General features: G+C 44.1%; 2 protein-coding genes across 2 annotated transcripts in view; both read left to right on the plus strand.

Moving 5' to 3' along the window:
* The window catches only part of LOC123768363 (tripartite motif containing 13-like), a 55,532-nt gene extending 40,760 nt beyond the window's left edge, over positions 1-14,772 (plus strand). The window contains exons 3-4 of the mRNA XM_069320652.1: positions 13,397-14,098; positions 14,620-14,772. Of these exons, the coding sequence (XP_069176753.1) occupies positions 13,397-14,098; positions 14,620-14,772 (855 nt within the window). The remainder of the gene's footprint in view (positions 1-13,396; positions 14,099-14,619) is intronic.
* Positions 14,773-14,888: 116 nt separating this feature from the next.
* Positions 14,889-22,335, plus strand: LOC138361278 (peptidyl-prolyl cis-trans isomerase-like). Its single transcript, XM_069320651.1, has 3 exons — positions 14,889-15,122; positions 19,174-19,356; positions 19,464-22,335. The coding sequence occupies exons 1-3, from the start codon at positions 15,006-15,008 to the stop codon at positions 19,974-19,976; spliced, it is 813 nt and encodes a 270-aa protein (XP_069176752.1). The 5' UTR covers positions 14,889-15,005; the 3' UTR covers positions 19,977-22,335.
* Positions 22,336-22,754: the final 419 nt, after the last annotated feature.

Genomic DNA, 22,754 nt, shown 5'->3' on the forward strand with positions numbered 1-22,754 from the left:
ACTGGGGTATTCTGCACATCCTGCCATGTCTTCTGGTCTCATGTGATGTTATTTCTGTGTGCAGGTTTGGGACCAGCCCCTCTAATATTTTCCACTTGTAAATTATTATGGTACCTCTCCCGCCTGCGCTCAAGGGAGTACAGTTTTAGGCTCTTTAGTCGGTCCCAATAGTTTAGATGTTTTACTGAGTGGATTCTAGCAGTAAAGGATCTCTGCACGCTCTCCAAGTCAGCAATTTCACAAGCTTTGAATGGGGCTGTCATTGTGCAGAAGTATTCCTCTCTAGAGAGCACTAGCGTGTTGAAGAGTATCATCATTGGTATAGCATCTCTAGTGTGAACGGTTCTTTTTATCCAACTTATCATATTTATTGCAGTTGTGACGGCTTCTTTATTGTGTTCTTTAAAGGTAAGGTCTTCCGACATGAGTAAATCCAAATCCTTTACATTGCTTTTTTGTTCTATGTTATGATTTGACTTGTGTTTTGTAAATTGTTTCCGTTTTTAGATTTTAATTTTTTCCGTGGCGTATAAGCTGGAACTTATTTTCGTTAAACACCATATTATTTTCTGTAGCCCCTAGAAAGACCTGATTTACATCTGGAGGTTTGCTGTGTCCTCTACGTTGTCTACTCTCATAAAAATCCTAGTGTCATCTGCAAAGGATGTTATGGTACTATTGATTGCGTCCTTCTCGATGTCCGATATGAAGATGAGAAAAGAGTACTTGAGCAAGACTGGATTTTATTTTGTTGACTATTACACACTGGGTTTTGTTAGTCACGAAATTGTAGATCCATCTGCCTATTTTTCCGGTAATTCCTTATGAACGCATTTTATATGCAATAACACCATGGTCACATTTGTTGAAAGCTTTTGTGAAATCTGTATAAATTACATCAGCGATTAGTCTGTCTTCATGGCATCTAATGCCGTGTCATAGTGGTCCAGCAACTGTGATAGGCAAGAGCGCCCTGTTGATAAATCATGTTGTCCGGGGTTATGGAGATGCTGGGATTCCATGTGTTTTGTAATCATACATCTTAGCATTCTCTCAAAGATTTTTATGATGTGTGATGTTAGTGCTATCGGTCTGTAATTTTTACCTCTGCCTTATTTCCTCCTTTATGGAGTGGTGCTATCTCTGCTTTTTTTAGTATGTCAGGAATAACGCCAGTATTTAGGCTTTGTCTCAAAAGAATGTGAAACGCCTGCGATAATGTTTTTTTTTACAGTTGTTGATGAATATAGGGTTCCAAGAATCCGGGCCTGGTGCAGAGTGCATAGGCATACTGTCTATGGCTTCTTCAAAATCCAGTGGGGATAGGGTGACATCTGATATATGATTTGATGTTGGTATCATATCCATGAAAATTTCATTTGGGTTATTTTACGTTGTGGTATTCGTAATAATATTATTATGTTGTGAGTCGATAGATTGTTTCTCCCGGACCACCCACCAAACCCAAAACCTCTGTAGTGTGATTACACTTAAATCAGGAGATCACCCTGCACGCTTCTTACTTTTGGAGAGGGGCTCAGCGTCACATCTCTAGGGGATGTGGCTCCAACACCAGCCTCGTTGTCATGTGCACACACCCACTTGAGCCGCCGTGACTCCCCACTATCTCCTCGGATGGTATGATCTCCCCAATCCCCTTTCCTGAATTATTATTCTGTACTACTCTGTCCAAAGCTGTGGGGGCTTTCTTTGTCTCTCTTGCTTCCTGGGAAGCCTCACTAGGACAAGGGCAAACACCTGATGATTATGAACATTTAATAACAACACAGAACATATATAAAACACTCACATACAGTATATAAGTATATAAATTTCAACACCTTATGATGTTATAACCTGGTTGCAAACCACTACCATCAGGATTCTTATCAGTTGCTTATACCAAGTGGTAGCCCAACTACTGGCTTGCCACTTATGCTACCAACCTCATTTAGTGAGTTAAACCTTGTAAACCAAATATGGCACTATCAGCCCTAGAACATATATATATGTACGGCACTATCAGCCCTAGAAAATATTTATCTTTGCAGGTACTCCAGCCTACAGTTGTAACTCTATAATGAGGTCCATTTCCTCACTATGGGACTTGCTCTTCCACAGAGTACATCATCTACTCCTACAGTCTTGGAGTTCCACTTATTAACTTCTTCTCTGGCCTCAGAGTAATCCCATCAACTCCTTCCTCAGAACAAACCTGCAACCCATCGATACGCCAATAAAAATGTTACTCTACAAACATATAACTTTTAATGAACTACACACAAATAATGTTTCACCCGACATCTCCCTGCTTCCCGAACACCGTAAGTATGGACTCCCCGTTCGGGCGAATCCATCCTCCGCCTCGCCTGCTGAGCAGTTCCTCCGCCTGCCGCCACGAGGCAGCTACTCTGCCAGGAGCTAAGCTCTCTCAGTCACCCATGAGTGCGTGGAGGGGATGGACATCGTTCCGCCCTCCAGGACGTTCCTCTGTCTTTACTCTCTGTTTTGAACTTTCTGCTTCAATAAAATTTGCCTAACATATCAATAAATATACTGGCTACGGCCGCTGGGCACACGACCAACTACAGGCAATCACTGTTAACTGATTAAACTGTGCCTACCACAAAAGTGTCTCTTGCGAGGGTGCTCACTTGATGATGCCTGACCAGGGCGCACACACGGCTGCCCACGAAAATGTTTCAGGACGGCTTCACAATTCTTCCTGCCATCCAGGACTTGTGACCACACGTTTCCAGATTAATTCCACAGCTGAAAACGTCCTGCACACTTCCTTCCTCTTGAAGGTATATCAACTAGGGGGTTCTTCTCTAACTGGAACCCAATGGAGCTCAACTTCCCCTCACAATTTCTGGTGCTCAAGTGAGGTCAACGTTCTTATAAGCGAGCCTCACACCTCCAGCAATTCTCCACATCTCATGACCAGTCATTTATTTATATCCTTATTCAATGCCATACATGCAAACCATTTGTCAATTCAATCGAATGTCTAATATATAAATATCCAGGTCTACATCTCTTTAACCTCTTAGGTCAAATCTGGTAGAATGACTCAAGGGGAGACTCATTTCTCCTGCAAGCTGAGATCATAACAGTTATCAATCTTCAGTGTGTTTAGTGGCTCGCATACTGCTTCCTCAGTATTTCGCTCATTTCTTTGTTGTCATCTGTGAAAGTTCCATATCTCTTTCGCAGGGGCCCCGATGCTAGATGTGGTTTTTTATCTTGATTTTGCGTAGGAGAAAAAATATTTTGTATTTCCCTCTATTTCACTGATAACCTTTTGCTCTCTTTGCCTCTCCTGGGTTTTGTATGATTCTTGTAGCTTTAGTTCAATTGCTTCTATTTCTCTACCTAACCTTCTTCGCCGTTCATGAGATAGGGTGTGACTCTCAAGTTGTTTCTGCGATTTGTTTTCTTCGCCTATAGAGGGAACGACGTTCCCGTTCCAATCTGCATCTCTTCCTGTTTTTTTCTTAGGGATATGCGGTTTGAGCATATTTCTAGTGCTACTGAGCTTATTTTTTCAGGCACTGGTTCAGGTTTGCATTTTCTAGCTGTTCTTCCCAGCTTATTTCTGTGAAGTCTGGCTCATTTGCTCCCAGTTTATCTGTGTATTATTGAAATTGAATTTGCTGAAATCTCTTCCACTGGAAATCGAGACTGGTTTTGAAGGTCTATTCACCATGCTTGTCAAAACTTAAATTAAGTTGTGATCTGAGTAACAGGTATTTGTAATCATTATGTTCCTGATCAATTCATCATTATTAGTGAAAATGAGGTCCAGCGTGTTCTCCTTCCTAGTTGGTTCAACTATTTACTGATTTAAGGCAAACCTGTCGCACATTCGTAGCAGGTCATTTGCGTGTGACCGTTCATTTAGGCTACTTCCAGGAATTCTCTCTGATAAAACTGTATTAGTTAGGGTCTTCCGTTTCAGGTGCCATAGGTTGAAGTCCTGAAGCAGGATGATGTTTGGGGCTGGATTTGTGAGATTTTCTAAGCAGTGGTTCTATATTCATTAGTTTGTCCTTAAGCTGCTGATGATTTGCCTCTGGTGACTTATATACAAGGACAATAACTACATTTAGGATCCGTATTTTGATTATCAGCACTTCCACCATATTGTTTTGTAGGTGGCATCTATAATACCCACTGTCCAATGCTAACTAAACAAGTCACAACTAAAAGGTTAAACATCCATGGCTTACTAAGGGTATACCTAAATCTGTTAATAAAAAACATGACCATGAGAAGTACCAGTATTGGGTTAGGGGTCATCTCCAAAGCAGTTTCAAGGAGATACTCATCAATGTTGTCCAAAACAATTAGGAGAGCCAAATAAAAATACCCAACCATATCTTTCTTATAAAATCTCTGTGGCTAGATCCTAGAAACTGAGTAAATTTGTTTACACAGGATTTTCCAGATCCAAAACCGTACTGTCTGTCTGTTTATTATATAGTTTTTCTCCAGGGTTCTACCCATTTAGTTTTTAATTATTTTTTCTAATATTTTAACAATTACACTTGTCAATGATACAGGTCTATATATGATGGGATCTTCCCTGCTGCCACTGTTGTAGAGTGCTGCTGCAGCCTCTAATATCAACTGGGAGTCTGAAATAGGTAGCATAGTGAATATCAACCGTGTAGTGCAAACATTTCTTCTGTGTTAGCCTTTTTCCACACATCTGCTAGGACTCCTGTTCACGGGGATGCCTGAAAAATCTGTTGAAGTGGAATGCTGTGCTCAGGTGCACATTCTCTCAGGACCCATGGTGAAACTCCATCTGGGCCAAATGCTTTGTTCTTACTTAGCTCCTTTAGCATTTTTTCACTTCATATCTAGACACCCTCTATGAAATGTGAGAAATCGATAAAGAATTTGGATAAAGAAGAGAGCTAGGAGTGGTTCTAGATAGAAAACTATCACCTGAGGACCACATAAGAACATTGGTGTGAGGAGCCTATGCTACACTTTCTAACTTAAAAATTGTGTTTAAATACATGGATGGCAAGATACTAAAGAAATTGTTCACAGCTTTTGTTAGACCAAAGCTGGAATGGAATGCAGTATCCACTCAATTTAACGGCCTATATGGGGTTGTACCCTGGTCGTTATTTCCGGAGCTCCGTTATTTCAGAAGTTAAGTTGGGTCGGGTAAGTTTTTCAAGTAACATTCAGGTAGGATATATTTTATACTGTATAACTAAAATTAAATAAAGTTCATTGTGTAATTGTGTTCCAATTTAGTGCCACGCCGACGATTAAGCCAGCTGGTGGCTGCTGCATGGATGATGTGTGAACACGCTCTGATCAAGTCCAGATCGGTGGGGAAAAAATTGGGTTCATTCCTTTGTAATTGCAAAATATTTCATGTATCAATCAGTAATTGTTAATATATTTCTCAATAAAATTTTAGAGATGTGTTTTGTTTTACCCTGAACAGTGCAGGTAATGTATTTTTAATGTTATGACGCAGGCTGTGGCCGCCAGGCTATACAATGGTGATCGAGCCTTGTCACTGAGAGCTAGCCAAGACGAAATATTTTGAGCTCACCTTATTCTGCTAATGATAGAATATACATTTGCAGAAATTAATTTTTTTTTTTTTTTTTTGAGATATATACAAGAGTTGCTACATTCTTGTACAGCCACTAGTAACGCGTAGCGTTTCGGGCAAGTCCTTAATCCTAAGGTCCCTGGAATACGATCCCCTGCCGCGAAGAATCGTTTTTTCATCCAAGATACACATTTTACATGTTGGCGTTAAACAGAAGGTGCTACAGTTAATGGAATTGCGCCCAGTAAATCCTCCCCGGTCCAGGATAAGAACCCATGACATAGCGCTCGCGGAACGCCCAGGCGAGTGTCCTTAACACTACCACTTACCACTAAAAGCTAATATAGTAGCTTTGTTTGAAAAAAAACAATTAATATGTTGAAATATCTATAATAAAATTGGTAAATTGACTAACTTGTAATGAAGCTGAAGATTAGGAAGCTGTGAAGATTACGTCATCCTCTGCAGCGCTTGTTTTATATTGTTCAGTACTGTATACAGGGTACATACAGTATGTACACTTATTTTCAGGCATTCACTTCACACAACAACTAGCCTTAACACTAATTCACATGAGTTCTAATTCTAATTCACAATTGAAAATTATTTCTACTGTATATTTACACTGTACAGTATCTTTTCGTCAAAGCTTAAATAATCATTAACACTTACAATACTGTACTCTATCAACACTTCTTACACTAATTGATATGCCTTTCAATCATATTTTATATCGTTAGTGGAGGCTACACGACTTTTGATGGGAATTCAGCATCGGCGAGTGCAACATGGCTTGCAGAGCATTCGTTGCCGGCGGATGCTCCATGAATTGTCGATGGGAATTCAGCATCGGCGGGTGCAGCATAGCTTGCAGAGCATTCGTTGCCGGCAGAGGCTGCACAACTTGTCGATGGGAATTCAGCATTGGCGGGTGCAGCATACCTTGAAGAGCATTCGTTGCCGGCGAAGGCTACACGACTTGTTGATGGGAATTCAGCATCGGGGGGGTGCAGCATGGCTTGTAGGGCACTCGTTGCCAGCAGATGCTGCATGACTTGTTGAATTCCCAGTGGGTGCTTTTACGAATCGTTGAAATCATAAATTTATCTATTTTTTTCTGAATCTGATTTTCTCTGGCTAATATTCTGAGACATTGTTCTCAGCCATGCGAGTTCACAGTAAACAATGCGGTCACATGGCCAGGCGCAGTACATTCTAGGTCCGTGGGAAAAAAAATACCTATTGCCTATACTATAAAAGGTATTTAATAAGAAAACAAAGAATTTTGCTTAATAACAATTGTTTTAAAATATTTTATTAATAATAATTTAGAATTTTCTTCATAGAACTAAATCATTTTAAAAGAAAGTTAAGATTTAATATACCACTCTGGATGATCGAGGTCGGTGGCCTGGTCGCCATGTGAGGGGCTGCCGATGCCAAAACAAACCTAATACTGACCGTCGGTAATATCGACCACCAGAATGGTATCTGAGGCTGCAGATACCAATCTCCCAAACCGGTCGTTATTACCGGCAGATCGGTATAAAAGAGGTGGTTGTATGGTGCCCCTATCTTAAGAAGCACATCAACTGGAAAAGGTGCAAAGACATGCAACTAAATGGCTCCCAGAACTGAAGGACAAGAGCTACAGGGAGTGGTTAGAGGCATTAACCCCTTAACTGTGCGGCCTACAAATATGATCCCTAATGCGCAAGAAAAAAATTCTCAGAAGAAACTTCTTTTTTGTTCTAAAAGTGTCAAAAACCCCTCCCAGTATATGGGTATAGCAACGGAATGTCGAAATTGTACTTACTTTGGCTGCTATGGGGTCCGTAAGGTGGCACGTGACGTCATCATTCCCCGTGCGCATGCCATAAGCTCCTGGGGCCAGTGGGGCGCCCAGGGCGGGATGTGCATGCTGCTGCGAATATAATTTTGCTCATTTTTTGCGCACAGTTCCAAATACAATGTTTTAGATTTTACGTGCCGATCCAGTGTATGGTGAACACGTACACTATATTATGGCAGTAGAACATCCGTACTGTCTGTAGACACTGTGTTACGTGTATCACAAACAAGTACACTTATCCTGCACTTATTTCCAATTTATCACGCTGATATATTTATATTTACATTATATATACACACTGTACAGTATCACACAATATATACACACACTCAGTACTCCGCAAGTGTGTGATATGCTGTGAAACAGCCAACGGGGCAGAGTGGCACCTTGCACTCCACGCACCAGGTGCCGATGTATCTTCGCTTTTGTGATCTGCGTGTAGTATTCCTGCATACTATGCACTCACGTTTACCCTTCTCCCATGATGCTGTGCCTGGCATATACCCCAGCATGTGTACCCCAAAGTTCTCATTACCCCGCAGTCTGTCTGGAGCTGCGTGTGGCATTGTTGCTTGCACCCCACGTGGTACTATGGAGCCCTCTTTGCCATACTTTACCAGCAGCTGTGACACAACGCTGGCTCTGAAGGTATGTATAGACGGTTTCCTGCCAGACTTCACTAGGTACATATTGAAGCAGTTGAGCACTGCAACATCCATGAAGTGGAAGAAAAACTTTTCCGTCCACTTCACAGACCTGTGCACGCACTCCACACCACCAAGCATCATGTCACATTTATCGACGAGGCGCATGTTCACGTTATAGTCTATGACACAGTCCGGCTTATACATGGGGTTGTACTTCTGAAAATGGACATTCCCACTGTTCAACATGGCATCGGTGTGAGTCGTCGTCAGTATATTCACCTCGCGTCTGTCCTTCCACCGCACTGACAGCATATTGTCACACTTGCGCATCTGGCACTCGCCCACGTATATACCTATACCGAACACTGGCATTTCCTTCCTGTGGGCCTTCACAGTGCCACATTCGCCAGTGTTGTGGACAAGGAGGTATCTAGTCAACAGGGGGCTGGTGTAATAGTTGTCGGTCAACAGTACATGCCCCTTGTTCAGCAACGGTTCCATCAGGGTTTTTACGACACTGCCGGAGAACCCGTGTTCATCTTGAGCTGGTATATATATGTCGACGTCTGTACCAGAATAAAAGATCGTGTCCAGGACGATACCAGTCTCACAGTAGCACAGCACGAAAAACTTCAGTCCAAAACGGTTCCGCTTGGAAGGGATATACTGCTTGAATGCCAGTCTGCCCTTGAACAGTACAAGCGACTTGTCGATAACGACATTCTGTCCAGGTACTAAATAATCCCTGAACTTCCCTCGCAGGTCACTAAATACCTTGCATACCTTCCACAGTCTGTCGTGTCTATCCTCATTTGCATTGTTCTCGAAATGCAGGCACCTGAGAATCAAGTGGAACCTATCCTGCAACATATATCGGTTGATGACGGGTGATGGAACAAGGCTGTCTATGTTCCAATAGTCCTGGACGACAGCTTTCTCGGAGTGTTTCATCATCATGCATAGTGCCAGAAATACGTACATCTCGTCGATTGTTGTATCCTTCCATCGCGTGAGGCATGAGGCAGGTAATATGCCGCCGTCTATGAGGGTGTGGGCGTACATGTTTGTCTCGGTCACAAGATGCCTCATGAAGACATTGTCAAAATATGCCTGGAAATATTCCATGTCCGCCATATCATCACCGTTATACGGGAATATAGCTTTAACACCAACATCGGTATCATCAAACGTTGGTATTTGAGGGACAAATGTGGCGCAATCCTCCCACACAAGTACACCAGGGAGTTTGGTGTTGGCGCCAACACCACCACGAGCACCAAAATCACGGCTACGTCGTCTGCTGCTGCTGCTGGAGCTGCGTGAGGGTATGCTTGGCGCTGAGGCAAATTTTCGTACCGTAGGCCTACCACAAACATCTGATGTTGAGGGCCCACTGTCGTCATGCTGCGAGACATGCTGTCACCTGCCTCGACATGTTGCTGAGGCAGCAAAGCCTCGCCTGGTACCACCCCCGCTGCTAGTACTCGGGTCGTCCACACTACTCGTATCGGAGCCAATGTCACTGAAGCCCAAGAAAGATTCGTCACATGCACTGTCATTGAATAAACTAGCGTCTGGGGACATACATGATGGTGGTGAGGATAAGGGTGTTGACCCAGGGCGGCGAGACAGGCCGGGTGAGGAGGGTGTACCATACATGCTCGCCACATCATCCACTTGCGTCTCTCCCTCACTTGTATCATACCTCTGTGTCAGATCTTTCTCTGGATCATAGTCCAGGTCATCATCCATAGCACCGTCGTCGTACAAAATATCGCGAATCTCCTCCTCAGAGTCAATTTCCGTGACCGCGGGTCACTGAGGAGCGGGAGCTCGTTGACGATGTGTCAGACATGGTTGCTGTTTGGGAACTGGGGCTCCCCACGGCCGCGGGGCATGCTGGGAATTTTTTTCAAGATAGTGGACGATCACTGGGGCCCCCAGCCATCCATTCCATACCCGCGTCACCGTGAGCCACTTTTAAATCGAACGTGAAAAATACAAACACCCGGAGGCGCGTAGTGCACCCCAAGCGTAGGCCTGCAGGCACGTTGTGTAGTTAAAGGGTTAAATATTCCAAAACTAAAAGATACAAGAAAAAGAGGCGATATGATCACTACGTACAAAATAGTAATGGAAATTGATAAAATTGATAGGTAAAAATTCCTGAGACCTGGAACTTCAAGAACAAGAGGGCACAGATTTAAACTAAACAAAGGTGCTGAAGAAAATCTAATTTTTTAGAAGTGAATAAGAAAATTCACTTTCACTTTGGGGTAGACGGTTGGAACAAGTTAGGTGAGAAGGTGGTGGAGGCCAAAAGCGTCAGTAATTTCAAAGCGTTATATGACAGAGTGCTTGGAAGACGAGACATCATGAGCATAGCTCTCATCCTGTAACTACACTTAGGTAATTATATAATTTATAGGTTGTGTGGGGTCTATGTTCTCCTATTCCACATTCTATAGCATGGCATTTGTTCACATTAAATTCCATTTGCCAAGTGGTGCTCATACACTTATTTTGTTCAGGTCTTCTTGAAGGGCAGGACAATCATGAATTTATGATTTCTGCCAGTACAATAGTCAGTTCTGTACATGTAAAGCACAGTGACTTAGAAAGGAAAATTATCATTATTAATAATTATATATCTTCCCCAAAGCAATGGAATAGTATAGGAAACACTTATTTAAGACATTCACTGGTTGAAAATATACATATAGAAACAGCAGTGTTAAATGTTGAAAACAGTCTGGAACTCTATAAGATATACAAATGACCAATTTTGGCATATGAGTTGTGTGTGGAACATTATTGGAACCAAGGGAGTGCACACAGAGTGGAGAGCGGCACCAAGTAGTCCACTCAGGTGGCGACTACTCCAGTGTCCAGTAGACGTCAGTGCAACACTTGGGTGGTCTTGTACAGTTACGATAAGTGCATTAACTGTACTAGTGCTTTTTTCTTTGTTAGTTTATGGATAGGAATTTTAGGAATGTGTGTTAGTAGAACCCTGTGTGTCTTGTGTTATTTTGGACTCATTCACCCACTTTAAGTGTTACTGTAACGTGGTTTAACCCTTTAACTGCGCAACGCGCCTGCAGGCCCAGGCTTCGGGGTGCACAACGCGCCTCCGGGTGTTTTTATTTTTCACGTTCCATTCAAAACTCCCGCGGCTATATGGAGTTAACATCAGCTTCCTCAGGGCTCTTGTAAACAGACGTCATCTTTAGAAAAAATCATGGTCCACGTTGCCGGTTGCGAGAGCCTCAGTAGTGAGTGAGCAACCAAAGCTGGCGCTCGCAGCATGAGCGCACAGCTCTGCTGTTCAGCATGTGACCACAGCATCGCCTAATAATGTCAAAATATATATATAACCAGTATTATTTAGCCATGATAGTACTGTATTATAGAAGAGCCTGAGTGTGTTAATGACTGGGTACAATGTTAAAAAATCAGTGATTCAATGCTGTTCACGATGTTCACAGCGCTAGCCACAGCACCACAGCATTATTTCGTCCATCTAGGAATCTTCAAACGACTTCTTAGGTTCCTTCTCAAAATAAACTTGTGGTCAATTATTCATTTACAGAAATTAATGACCAGGATTGTGGTTATAATTAGCGTTGTGCGTAGTATTGTGGAAGGAGGAATTTTGGTGAGGTAGGGAGTAGAGAATTGAGGTAGCCTCACTGTGTGGCAGCCATTCTCGTTTTGCTCACCACACTAGCTTCGTGGTTCGCTATGGGGAACACACATGTACATGGGTATGTACAGTGTGTGTGTATAGTGTAATAACAGCAATAGGAGTATGTTGAGTGGAGCTATTTTGGTGAGGGAGGTAACGTTGTAATCGTAGAGTCGTCTGCTGTCTGATTTCTCATGGAGTGTATGGTGGCCACTGTACTGTTTGGACACAATACCGGCTTACTTGCATAGTTCTGGTAAATAAAACATGTAGATAAGTATATATAACATGTATAAATAGTGTAATAAAAACAACAGTATGGTGGGAGGAGCAATGTTGGCGAGTAAGATGTTGGAGTGAGGGAGGGCCTGTCTGGGTGTGGTTGCTCACACTCGCGGTGTTCTGAATGTGTTGATGGTGAATGTATATAGTGTGACAGTGTATAGTCTGTAAATAGATTGTATATATACATAAATTAGCATGATACATGGTAAATATGTGCAACATATGTGTACACAAGTGTCATGCACGTAACACAGTGTCCTTGGACAGTATGGATGTTTTACTGCCATAATATAGTGTACGTGTTCATTATACATAGGATTAGCACGTAAAAACAAATAAAATGTATTTGGAACTGTGTGCAAAAAATGATCAAAAATATATTCGCGGCAACTCGCGCGCCCCGCCCCGGGCACCCCACCGGCCCCGGGAGCTTACGGCACGGGCGCACGGGGTATGATGACGTCACACGCCACCTTACGGACCCCATAGCAGCCAAAGTAAGTACAATTTCGAAATTCCGTTGCTATACCCATATACAGGGAGGGGTTTTTGACACTTTCAGAAGAAAAAAGAATTTTTTCCCGAGAATTTATTTCTTGCCCACTAGGGGAATGTCATATTTATAGGCCGCGCAGTTAAAGGGTTAAACTCCATCAACCTTGGTCCCCGTTAGTAAAGTGATTAAGTGTAGAGACCTTATATTGTAAAAATCCATGCTACATATCTATATTACCAAGAGAGTCTACAGTAAATTAACGAGTAAGCCCAGATTTGTGTGGGACCAATAGTCAATCCATCCATCATGTTTATGTTTGGTGAAGAGTATCACTCAATCTCAACAATCTAGTAATGTAATCGTGTGTTCATCCAGTAACGTAATCATGTGTTCCCATAGTTAATAAGTGTACAATAATCTGGAGTTGTTCAATAAAACCCATTTGTAAAGATTTAACTCACAGTGCACTTATTGTCCAACTTAGACTAAAAATACTTGACCCTTCCCCAATTATCACATACGATACATACATTCCCTTCTATTATTCATAAGAAAGTAAGGATAGGTATTGTTAGTCTGTACTCTCGGGTACGTCTTACAAACAGCCCTGCTGCTGCAATATGTTACCAAAAAATATTATCCCATACTCCGGGATATATTATAAAAAATATTGGCCCTTGTGTGAATATGTTAATCTGTAAGTAATATTAACTCTGCTCTAGAATAGCTAATGCAAAGAATGTATATAGATATTATGCAATTTGTATTAGTAAATAAAGTACTGTAATATTACTTTTTTGTTGTAAATACATCTAGTTTAACCAAATATTCTTTTCCACAGGATAACAAGCCAGAGGCATGTTCAGTGTGTTTTATCGATTATGATGACAATCAGCTACGACCTCGCAATCTGCCGTGCGGCCACACATTCTGCTCCCAGTGTATTGACAATGCTATCAAGAATGGTCAGCTGTCCTGCCCCAGCTGCCGTGCCCAGCACACTGCCACAGCTGCTACTCAGTTCCCAATTAGCTATGCTGTGGAGGCATTTGTTAGGAAACTCAAAAACATCCAGCTAACAACTGAGGAAGTAGTGCCAGCAAAACCTTCTGAAGGTCCTGCCAGAGGCATCAGTAAGACGTTACGTTCCCTGGTGCAGGAGCAGAAGAACATCATCAGCAGCCTCATTACTAGCTGTGAAGAGGTACTGTCCCAGCTGGGGAAGTACCGGGGGCAGCTGGGGGACTGGAAGACTCACCACCTCCAGCTCCAGGACAGACTCTATGCTCTATTAGAGGAGAACAAGTCAGCAATGAAGCTCTTGGAACTGGAGGATACCAGTGTGGTGGATATGACAACACAAGGAGAGGAAGGGAAGACTCAGCTGCAGGCCATGTTGGGGAGCCTCGACACAGTCAACACCCCACAGGAGGTTGGCACAACCATAGACACAGCTGATGGGTGCAAGATGAAGGTAGAAGATTGGCTCCAGAAGTGCCAGGAACTCTTCCCAGATGTCAAGACTGTCCACACCTCAGTGAAGGTATGCTGCTGGTCACACTGCTCTCGTGCAACTGTGTGTAGTATTGCCTCTATATAAACACTTTTGACATGGAGACACATCAAGATTAGAGTTGACTTTATATATAGGAAACATTTTGCTCCAACACCTGATACATTTTTATTAATAAAGTCAACTGTCATATTGTTGTTTCTCTACACTGTGGTCAGTGTAGAGAAACACCATTACTTATATTGTTCAGTTACAGTACTTTACTCAGAGCCTGATGCTTCATTATAGTCCAGTTACTTTACTCAGAGCCTGATGCTTCATTATAGTCCAATTACTTTACTCAGGGCCTGATGCTTCATTATAGTCCAGTTACTTTACTCAGAGCCTGATGCTTCATTATTGTCCAGTCACTTTACTCAGAGCCTGATGCTTCATTATAGTCCAGTAGCATCAGAGCCTGATGCTTCATTATAGTCCAGTTACTTTACTCACAGCCTGATGCTTCATTATAGTCCAGGTTCCACTATTAATGTTTGTGTTGGTAATGACAGGTGCAGGAGACCATCAGGGAGGCCCTGGAGATGATGACCACAGAGACAGGTGCCACAGCTGACCCCGTACACCTGGGAGACTCAGCCTCCACCATTAATGTTTGTGTTGGTAATGACAGGTGCAGGAGACCATCAGGGAGGCCCTGGAGATGATGACCACAGAGACAGGTGCCACAGCTGACAACGTACACCTGGGAGACTCAGCCTCCACCATTAATGTTTGTGCTGGTAATGACAGTGCAGGAGACCATCAGGGAGCCCCTGGAAATGACGACCACAGAGACAGGTGCCACAGCTGACAACGTACACCTGGAAGACTCAGCCTCCACCATTAATGTTTGTGTTGGTAATGACAGGTGCAGGAGACCATCAGGGAGGCCCTGGAGATGATGACCACAGAGACAGGTGCCACAGCTGACCCTGTACACCTGGGAGACTCAGCCTCCAGCATCATGAATAAAGTTCAGGAAATCACTGGAGAGATCCCCCAGAAGCCATTAACAGTAAGTTTTTTATTTTCTCTCATAGGTCATATCTCAAGATAATGAATTGCGTTTTGAGGAGAGGAAGCCTGTTCTTAGGTTTATTGAGGTTCCCCAAGGTCAACTACTGACTTTCCTTAACATACAATCCACATTAGTTGTCTAACTCCTGGATAAATATTTACTGGTTGGTGAACAGGAACATTAGGTGAAAGGAAACATGATAACCATTTATGTGCTGCACAGTGATTGAACCTGTGATCCTCTATTGAACCCAGGATCCTGGCCCTCCCCACCTCACAGAGGTGCAGAGAACGGTTGACACCACCAACCTACAGCGAATCAAAACAGATCACTGCTGGGTTCCAAGAGACTGAAGCCTTGAAACTGCCAACAAACTCCTAAACAATGCCAGCACTAACCCCCTGCCAGTAGAAGGAGGGCTAGAGCCAGATGTGCAGCACCAACCCTCTGCCAGTAGAGAGGGGCTAGAGCTACATGTCCAGCACCAACCTCCCCCCCCTTCCCTGCCAGTAGAGGGGGTTACCTTACCTTGAGGTGCTTCCGGGGCTTAGCGTCCCCGCGGCCGGTCGTCGACCAGGCCTCCTGGTTGCCGGACTGATCAACCAGGCTGTTGGACGTGGCTGCTCGCAGCCTGACATATGAGTCATAGCCTGGTTGATCAGGTATCCTTTGGAGGTGCTTATCCAGTTCCCTCTTGAACAATGTGAGGGGTCGGCCAATTATGCCCCTTATGTGTAGTGGAAGCGTGTTGAACAGTCTCGGACCTCTGATGTTGATAGAGTTCTCTCTCAGAGTACCTGTTGCACCTCTGCTTTTCAACGGGGGTATTCTGCACATCCTGCCATGTCTTCTGGTCTCATGTGATGTTATTTCTGTGTTCAGGTTTGGGACCAGCCCCTCTAAAATTTTCCACGTGTAAATTATTATGTACTTCTCCCGCCTGCACTCAAGGGAGTACAGTTTTAGGCTCTTTAGTTGGTCCCAATAGTTTAGATGTTTTACTGAGTGGATTCTAGCAGTAAAGGATCTCTACATGCTCTCCAGGTCAGCAATTTCTCCAGCTTTGAAAGGGGCTGTCATTGTGCAGCAGTACTCCACTCTAGAGAGTACAACCGTTTTGAAAAGTATCATCGGTATAGCATCTCTAGTGTGAAAAGTTCTTGTTATCCAACCTACCATTTTTCTTGCAGTTGTAACGGCTACTTTATTGTGTTCTTTAAAGGTAAGGTCTTCCGACATGAGTACACCCAGATCCTTTACATTGCCTTTTCGTTCTATGTTATGATTTGCCTGAGTTTGTACGTGGTTTCCGTTTTTATATTTTCAATTTTTCCATAGCGCATGAGCTGGAACTTATCTTCGTTAAACACCATATTATTATCGGTAGCCCATAGAAAGACCTGATCTACATCTGACTGGAGGTTTGCCGTGTCCTCTATGTTGCCTACTCTCATGAAGATCAAAGTGTCATCCAAAGGATGATACAGTGCTATAGGTTGTGTTCTTGTTTATGTCCGATATGAGGATGAGAAAAAGTACTGGAGGAAGCACAGTACCCTGGGGGACTGAGCTCTTCACGGTTGATGGGCTGGATTTTATTTTGTTGACTATCACACATTGGGTTCTGTTGGTCAGGAAATTGTAGATCCATCTGCCTATTTTTCCGGTAATTCCTTTTGAACGCATTTTATGTGCAATAACACCATGGTCACATTTATCAAAAGCTTTTGCGAAATCTGTGTAAATTACATCAGCGTTTTGTTTGTCTTCCATAGCATCTAATGCCATATCATAGTGGTCCAGCAACTGTGATAGGCAAGAGCGCCCTGTTCTGAAACCATGTTGTCCGGGGTTATGGAGATGCTGTGATTCCATGTATTTTGTGATCTTACTTCTTATCACTCTCTCAAATTTTTTATGATGTGCGATGTTAGTGCTATCGGTCTGTAATTTTTTGCCTCTGCCTTATTTCCTCCTTTATGAAGTGGTGCTATCTCTGCTGTTTTTAGTATATCAGGAATAACGCCAGTATCTAGGCTTTGTCTCCACAGAATGTGGAGGGCATGCGATAGTGTTTTTTACAGTTCTTTATGAATATGGAGTTCCAAGAATCCGGGCCTGGTGCAGAGTGCATGGGCATACTGTTTATGGCTTCTTCAAAATCCAGTGAGGATAGGGTGACGTCTGATATATGATTTGATGTTGGTATCATATCCATGAAAAATTCATTTGGGTTATCAATCTTTAGTGTGTTTAATGGCTCGCTGAAAACAGAGTCGTACTGCTTCCTCAGTAGCTCGCTCATTTCTTTGTTGTCATCGGTGAAAGTTCCATCTCCCTTTCGCAGGGGCCCGATACTACATGTGGTTTTTGATCTTGATTTTGCATAGGAGAAAAAATATTTCGGATTTCTCTCTATTTCACTGATGGCCTTTTGCTCTCTTTGCCTCTCCTGGATTTTGTATGATTCTTGTAGCTTCCGTTCAATTGTTTCTATTTCTTTACCTAACCTTCTTCGCCGTTCTTGAGATAGGGTGCGACTCTCAAGTTGTTGCACGATTCGTTTTCTTCGCCTATATAGGGAACGACGTTCCCGTTCCAATCTGCATCTCTTCATCTTTTTTCTTAGAGGTATGCGGTTTGAACATATTTCTAGTGCTACTGAGCTTATTTTTTCCAGGTACTGATTCAGGTTTGCATTTTCTAGCTGTTCTTCCCAGTTTATTTCTGTGAAGTCCTGGTTTATTTGCTCCCAGTTTATCCGTTTATTACTGAAGTTGAATTTGCTGAAATCTCCTCCACCGGGAATCTGGACTGGTTTTGAAGGTCCGTTCCCCATGGTTGTCAGAACTTCAATTAAGTTGTGATCTGAGTAACAGGTATTTGTAATCATTATGTTCCCGATCAACTCATCATTATTAGTGAAAATGAGGTCCAGCGTGTTCTCCTTCCTAGTTGGTTCTACTATTTGCTGGTTTAAGGCAAACCTATCGCACATCCGTAGCAGGTCATTTGCATGTGCCTGTTCATTTAGGCTACTTCCTGGTATTCTTTCTGATATTACTGTATTAGCCAGGTGCTTCCATTTCAGGTGCCGTAGGTTGAAGTCCCCAAGCAGGATGATGTTCGGAGCTGGATTTGTGAGGTTTTCCAAGCAGTGTTCTATTTTCATTAGTTGGTTTTTAAACTGCTGAGGGTTTGCCTCCAGTGACTTATATACAAGGACAATAACTACATTTAAAATCTCTGGGGCTGGAGCTGCAGGTCCAGCACCAACCCCCCTGCCAGTAGAGGGGGGTGGAGCTACAGGTGCAGCACCAATCCCTCTGCCAGTAGAGGGGGCTGGAGGAGGGGGTGGGAGCCGGTCGGCCGAGCGGACAGCACACTCGACTTGTGATCCTGTGGTCCTGGGTTCAATCCCAGGCGCCGGCGAGAAACAATAGGCAGAGTTTCTTTCACCCTATGCCCCTGTTACCTAGCAGCAAAATAGGTACCTGGGTGTTAGTCAGCTGTCACAGGCTGCTTTCTGGGGGTGGAGGCCTGGTCGAGGACCGGGCCGTAGGGACACTAAAAGCCCCGAAATCATCTCAAGGTAACCTCAAGGAGCTGCTTGTCTAGCACCAACCCCCTGCTAGTAGAGGGGGGCTGGAGCTACAGGTCTAGCACCAACCCCCTGCCAGTAGAGGGGGACTGGAGCTACAGGTCTAGCACCAACCTCCTGCCTGTAGAGGGGAGCTGGATCTTCGGGCCCAGCACCAACCCCCTGCCAGTAGAGGGGGGGGGGGGAGCTGGATCAACAGGTCCAGCACCAACCCCCTGCTAGTAGAGGGGGGGAGCTGACACTGACCACAGGTGATAATGGGGCTGACACTGACCACAGGTGATAATGGGGCTGACACTGTCCACAGGTGATAATGGGGCTGACACTGTCCACAGGTGATAATGGGGCTGACACTGTCCACAGGTGATAATGGGGCTGACACTGTCCACAGGTGATAATGGGGCTGACACTGACCACAGGTGATAATGGGGCTGACACTGTCCACAGGTTGAGGACCTTCGCAGAAGGATGAGGGAGCCCGTCAAGAGGCTGGTGGAGGCTGGCCGGGTGTTGGCCGTCCAGGAAGACCAAGATGGCCACGGCTCCGCCAGGATAACTCTACAAGACGGACAGCTGTACCTCCACCCACTCCTGCGTCAGCCCACGCCCGCCCACGCTCACACACTCCAGGTTACTTTATTACACCCACTAGTCTTACTAAGTTACTAAGTTTTGATAACTAATATGATAACATTTTGTTATACAGTCATCAGCATGATTTATTTCATTTCCTGCAGGAGAGTGAGGTTGTGGGCGTGCTGGACCCCTCCTGCACCCTGGTGTTCCTTGACCTCGGGTGGGCGGGGTCAACAAGAGGGCGGGTCACCATCCGGCTGACCCCTGACACTCCGCTGGCCAGACAGTTTGTGTTGTTGTGTACGGGCCAGCGGGGCCACACCTACCGCAACACTAAACAGTTGCAGGTAGAGGACAAGGGTGAGCCGGGGGAGTGTGTGGTGGGCGGGGACTACGAGAGTAATGATGGTGAGGGAGGAGCCCCACTGCTGCCTGACCTCCAGGGGCAGTACCGGATGTCACGCCGGGCAGGAGCTGTGTTGGCCTGCGGTGAGCTGTTTAGTCCCATGAATTCCCAGTTCACCATCACCACCAGGGACCGCCAGGGTTTTTACCATTGGTCATGTGTCTTCGGTGACGTGGTGAGCGGCCTGGATGTGGTGAGGGCAGCAGTCAACCACAGTGACATTAGGGAGGTGACTGTGGTGGACTGTGGTGTTGTGCTGCCACTCTAGTTCACTGTACCACCACCATCACTACTGTGGTGTTGTGCTGCCACTCTAGTTCACTGTACCACCACCATCACTACTGTGGTGTTGTGCTGCCACTCTAGTTCACTGTACCATCACCATCACTACTGTGGTGTTGTGCTGCCACTGTAGTTCACTGTACCACCATCACTACTGTGGTGTTGTGCTGCCACTCTAGTTCACTGTACCACCACCACCACTAGTGTGGTGTTGTGCTGCCACTCTAGTTCACTGTACCATCACCATCACTACTGTGGTGTTGTACTGCCACTCTAGTTCATTGTACCACCACCATCACTACTGTGGTGTTGTGCTGCCACTCTAGTTCACTGTACCACCACCATCACTACTGTGGTGTTGTGCTGCCACTCTAGTTCACTGTACCACCACCATCACTACTGTGGTGTGCTGCCACTCTAGTTCACTGTACCACCACCATCACTACTGTGGTGTTGTACTGCCACTCTAGTTCACTGTACCATCACCATCACTACTGTGGTGTTGTACTGCCACTCTAGTTCACTGTACCACCACCATCACTACTGTGGTATTATGCTGCCACTCTAGTTCACTGTACAATCACTATCACTACTGCGGTGTTGTGCTGCCACTCTAGTTCACTGTACCATCACTATCAGTAGTGTGGTGTTGTGCTGCCACTCTAGTTCACTGTACCATCACCATCACTACTGTGGTGTTGTGCTGCCACTCTAGTTCACTGTACCATCACCATCACTACTCTACTGTGGTGTTGTGCTGCCACTCTAGTTCACTGTACCACCACCATCACTTCTGTGGTATTATGCTGCCACTCTAGTTCACTGTACCACCACCATCACTACTGTGATGTTGTGCTGCCACTCTAGTTCACTGTACCACCACCATCACTACTGTGGTGTTGTGCTGCCACTCTAGTTCACTGTACCATCACCATCACTACTGTGATGTTGTGCTTCCACTTTAGTTCACTGTACCATCACTGTCACTACTGTGGTGTTGTGCTGCCACTCCAGTTCACTGTACCATCACCATCACTACTGTGATGTTGTGCTTCCACTTTAGTTCACTGTACCACCACCATCACTACTGTGGTGTTGTGCTGCCACTCTAGTTCACTGTACCATCACTACTGTGTTGTGCTGCCACTCTAGTTCACTGTACCATCACCATCACTCCTGCATCACCATGGACTGCGTGTTTTGATGCCAATGTAATTTAAGGACAGACCTTTATCACTATATCATCATAACTTCACTATCTTTGTTATTTATACTTTGGTATCAAATACCTGACAATCACGGCTGTATCACCATCAATGCTATAACTTCCCAGTACTGTAACCTATCATTGCTGTATCACTGTAGCTTCACTATCACCTCTATATATCACCATCACCTCAGGCCCCACACTTGGGGTCATATACTGACCATGTTGAGTAACAAATTGTGGTGTCACTATATGACAGCTGTTGTCACTGTTATATCACCAACAGCTCACTATCACATAACACTGTCACTGCTACACCAACATCATTTCACTTTCACTGCATTATCACCTCACTGATACTTTTCCTCCCTACATTTACTGATATATCACTATCACTGCTACAGCACGACTACCTCACCATCACTGCTATATCACCATCACTGTCATATCACTGTCACTGCTATATCACCACTATACTATCACTGCTATATCGCCTCACTATCACTACTATATCACCATCACCTCACAATCACTCAGGTGAGTTGTGATATTACCATACTGGTCCATGGTGTGTTGTGATATTACCATACTGGTCCATGGTGTGTTGTGATATTACCATACTGGTCCATGGTGTGGTATGATATATTACCATACTGGACCATGGTGTGTTGTGATATTACCATACTGGACCATGGTGTGTTGTGATATTACCATACTGGACCATGGTGTGTTGCGATATTACCATTCTGGTCCATGGTGTGTTGTGATATTACCATACTGGTCCATGGTGTGTTGTGATATTACCATACTGGTCCATGGTGTGTTGTGATATTACCATACTGGTCCATGGTGTTTTGTGATATTACCATACTGGACCATGGTGTGTTGTGATATTACCATACTGGTCCACGGTGTGTTGTGATATTACCATACTGGTCCATGGTGTGTTGTGATATAACCATACTGGACCATGGTGTGTTGTAAAGTAGGTACATTGAGTTTATAAGAATACATAGCAATGATGTTTTTACATTCTTGTAAAGCCTTGTAAATTAGAACAGAAAGCCACTCAAGAGATAAAGAACACTCCAAAATTTTCTTCAAGTATGTGAAATAGTAATAAAAATCTCCTCCAGTATTGGACCTATTATTATAAACGAAGGTTCATGCACAGAGGACGACAAAGAAATTAGTGTAAGCCAAAAAAATCAGTACGAGGGCTTGTTTAGCAATCCTCACCAATACTAATTTGATTTACAGCGAGTAATCACACTAACAACTAATGTGTTTGGTAGTCCAATGCACACGCCTCAGACAATCAGGCCACAACATGGAAAAGGATTGCAACCTGGAGTTCTGCTGAACACACGAGAATGTCCTGAGGCTTCCACTGAAGCCTGACCAGGATTTTCACACAATACCCCCATGCACTCTGGTAGATTTTCACACAATCCCCCCCCCATGCACTCTCGCTGTCATCTAGGAATGTTCTACCTCTGATGCTCTCTTTGGGATCAAAGAAGTCTTTAAATAACAAACCGACTCTCCTGTCTAATA

This window comes from Procambarus clarkii, unplaced genomic scaffold, assembly GCF_040958095.1.
Source record: "Procambarus clarkii isolate CNS0578487 unplaced genomic scaffold, FALCON_Pclarkii_2.0 HiC_scaffold_272, whole genome shotgun sequence".
Taxonomy (NCBI): domain Eukaryota; kingdom Metazoa; phylum Arthropoda; class Malacostraca; order Decapoda; family Cambaridae; genus Procambarus; species Procambarus clarkii.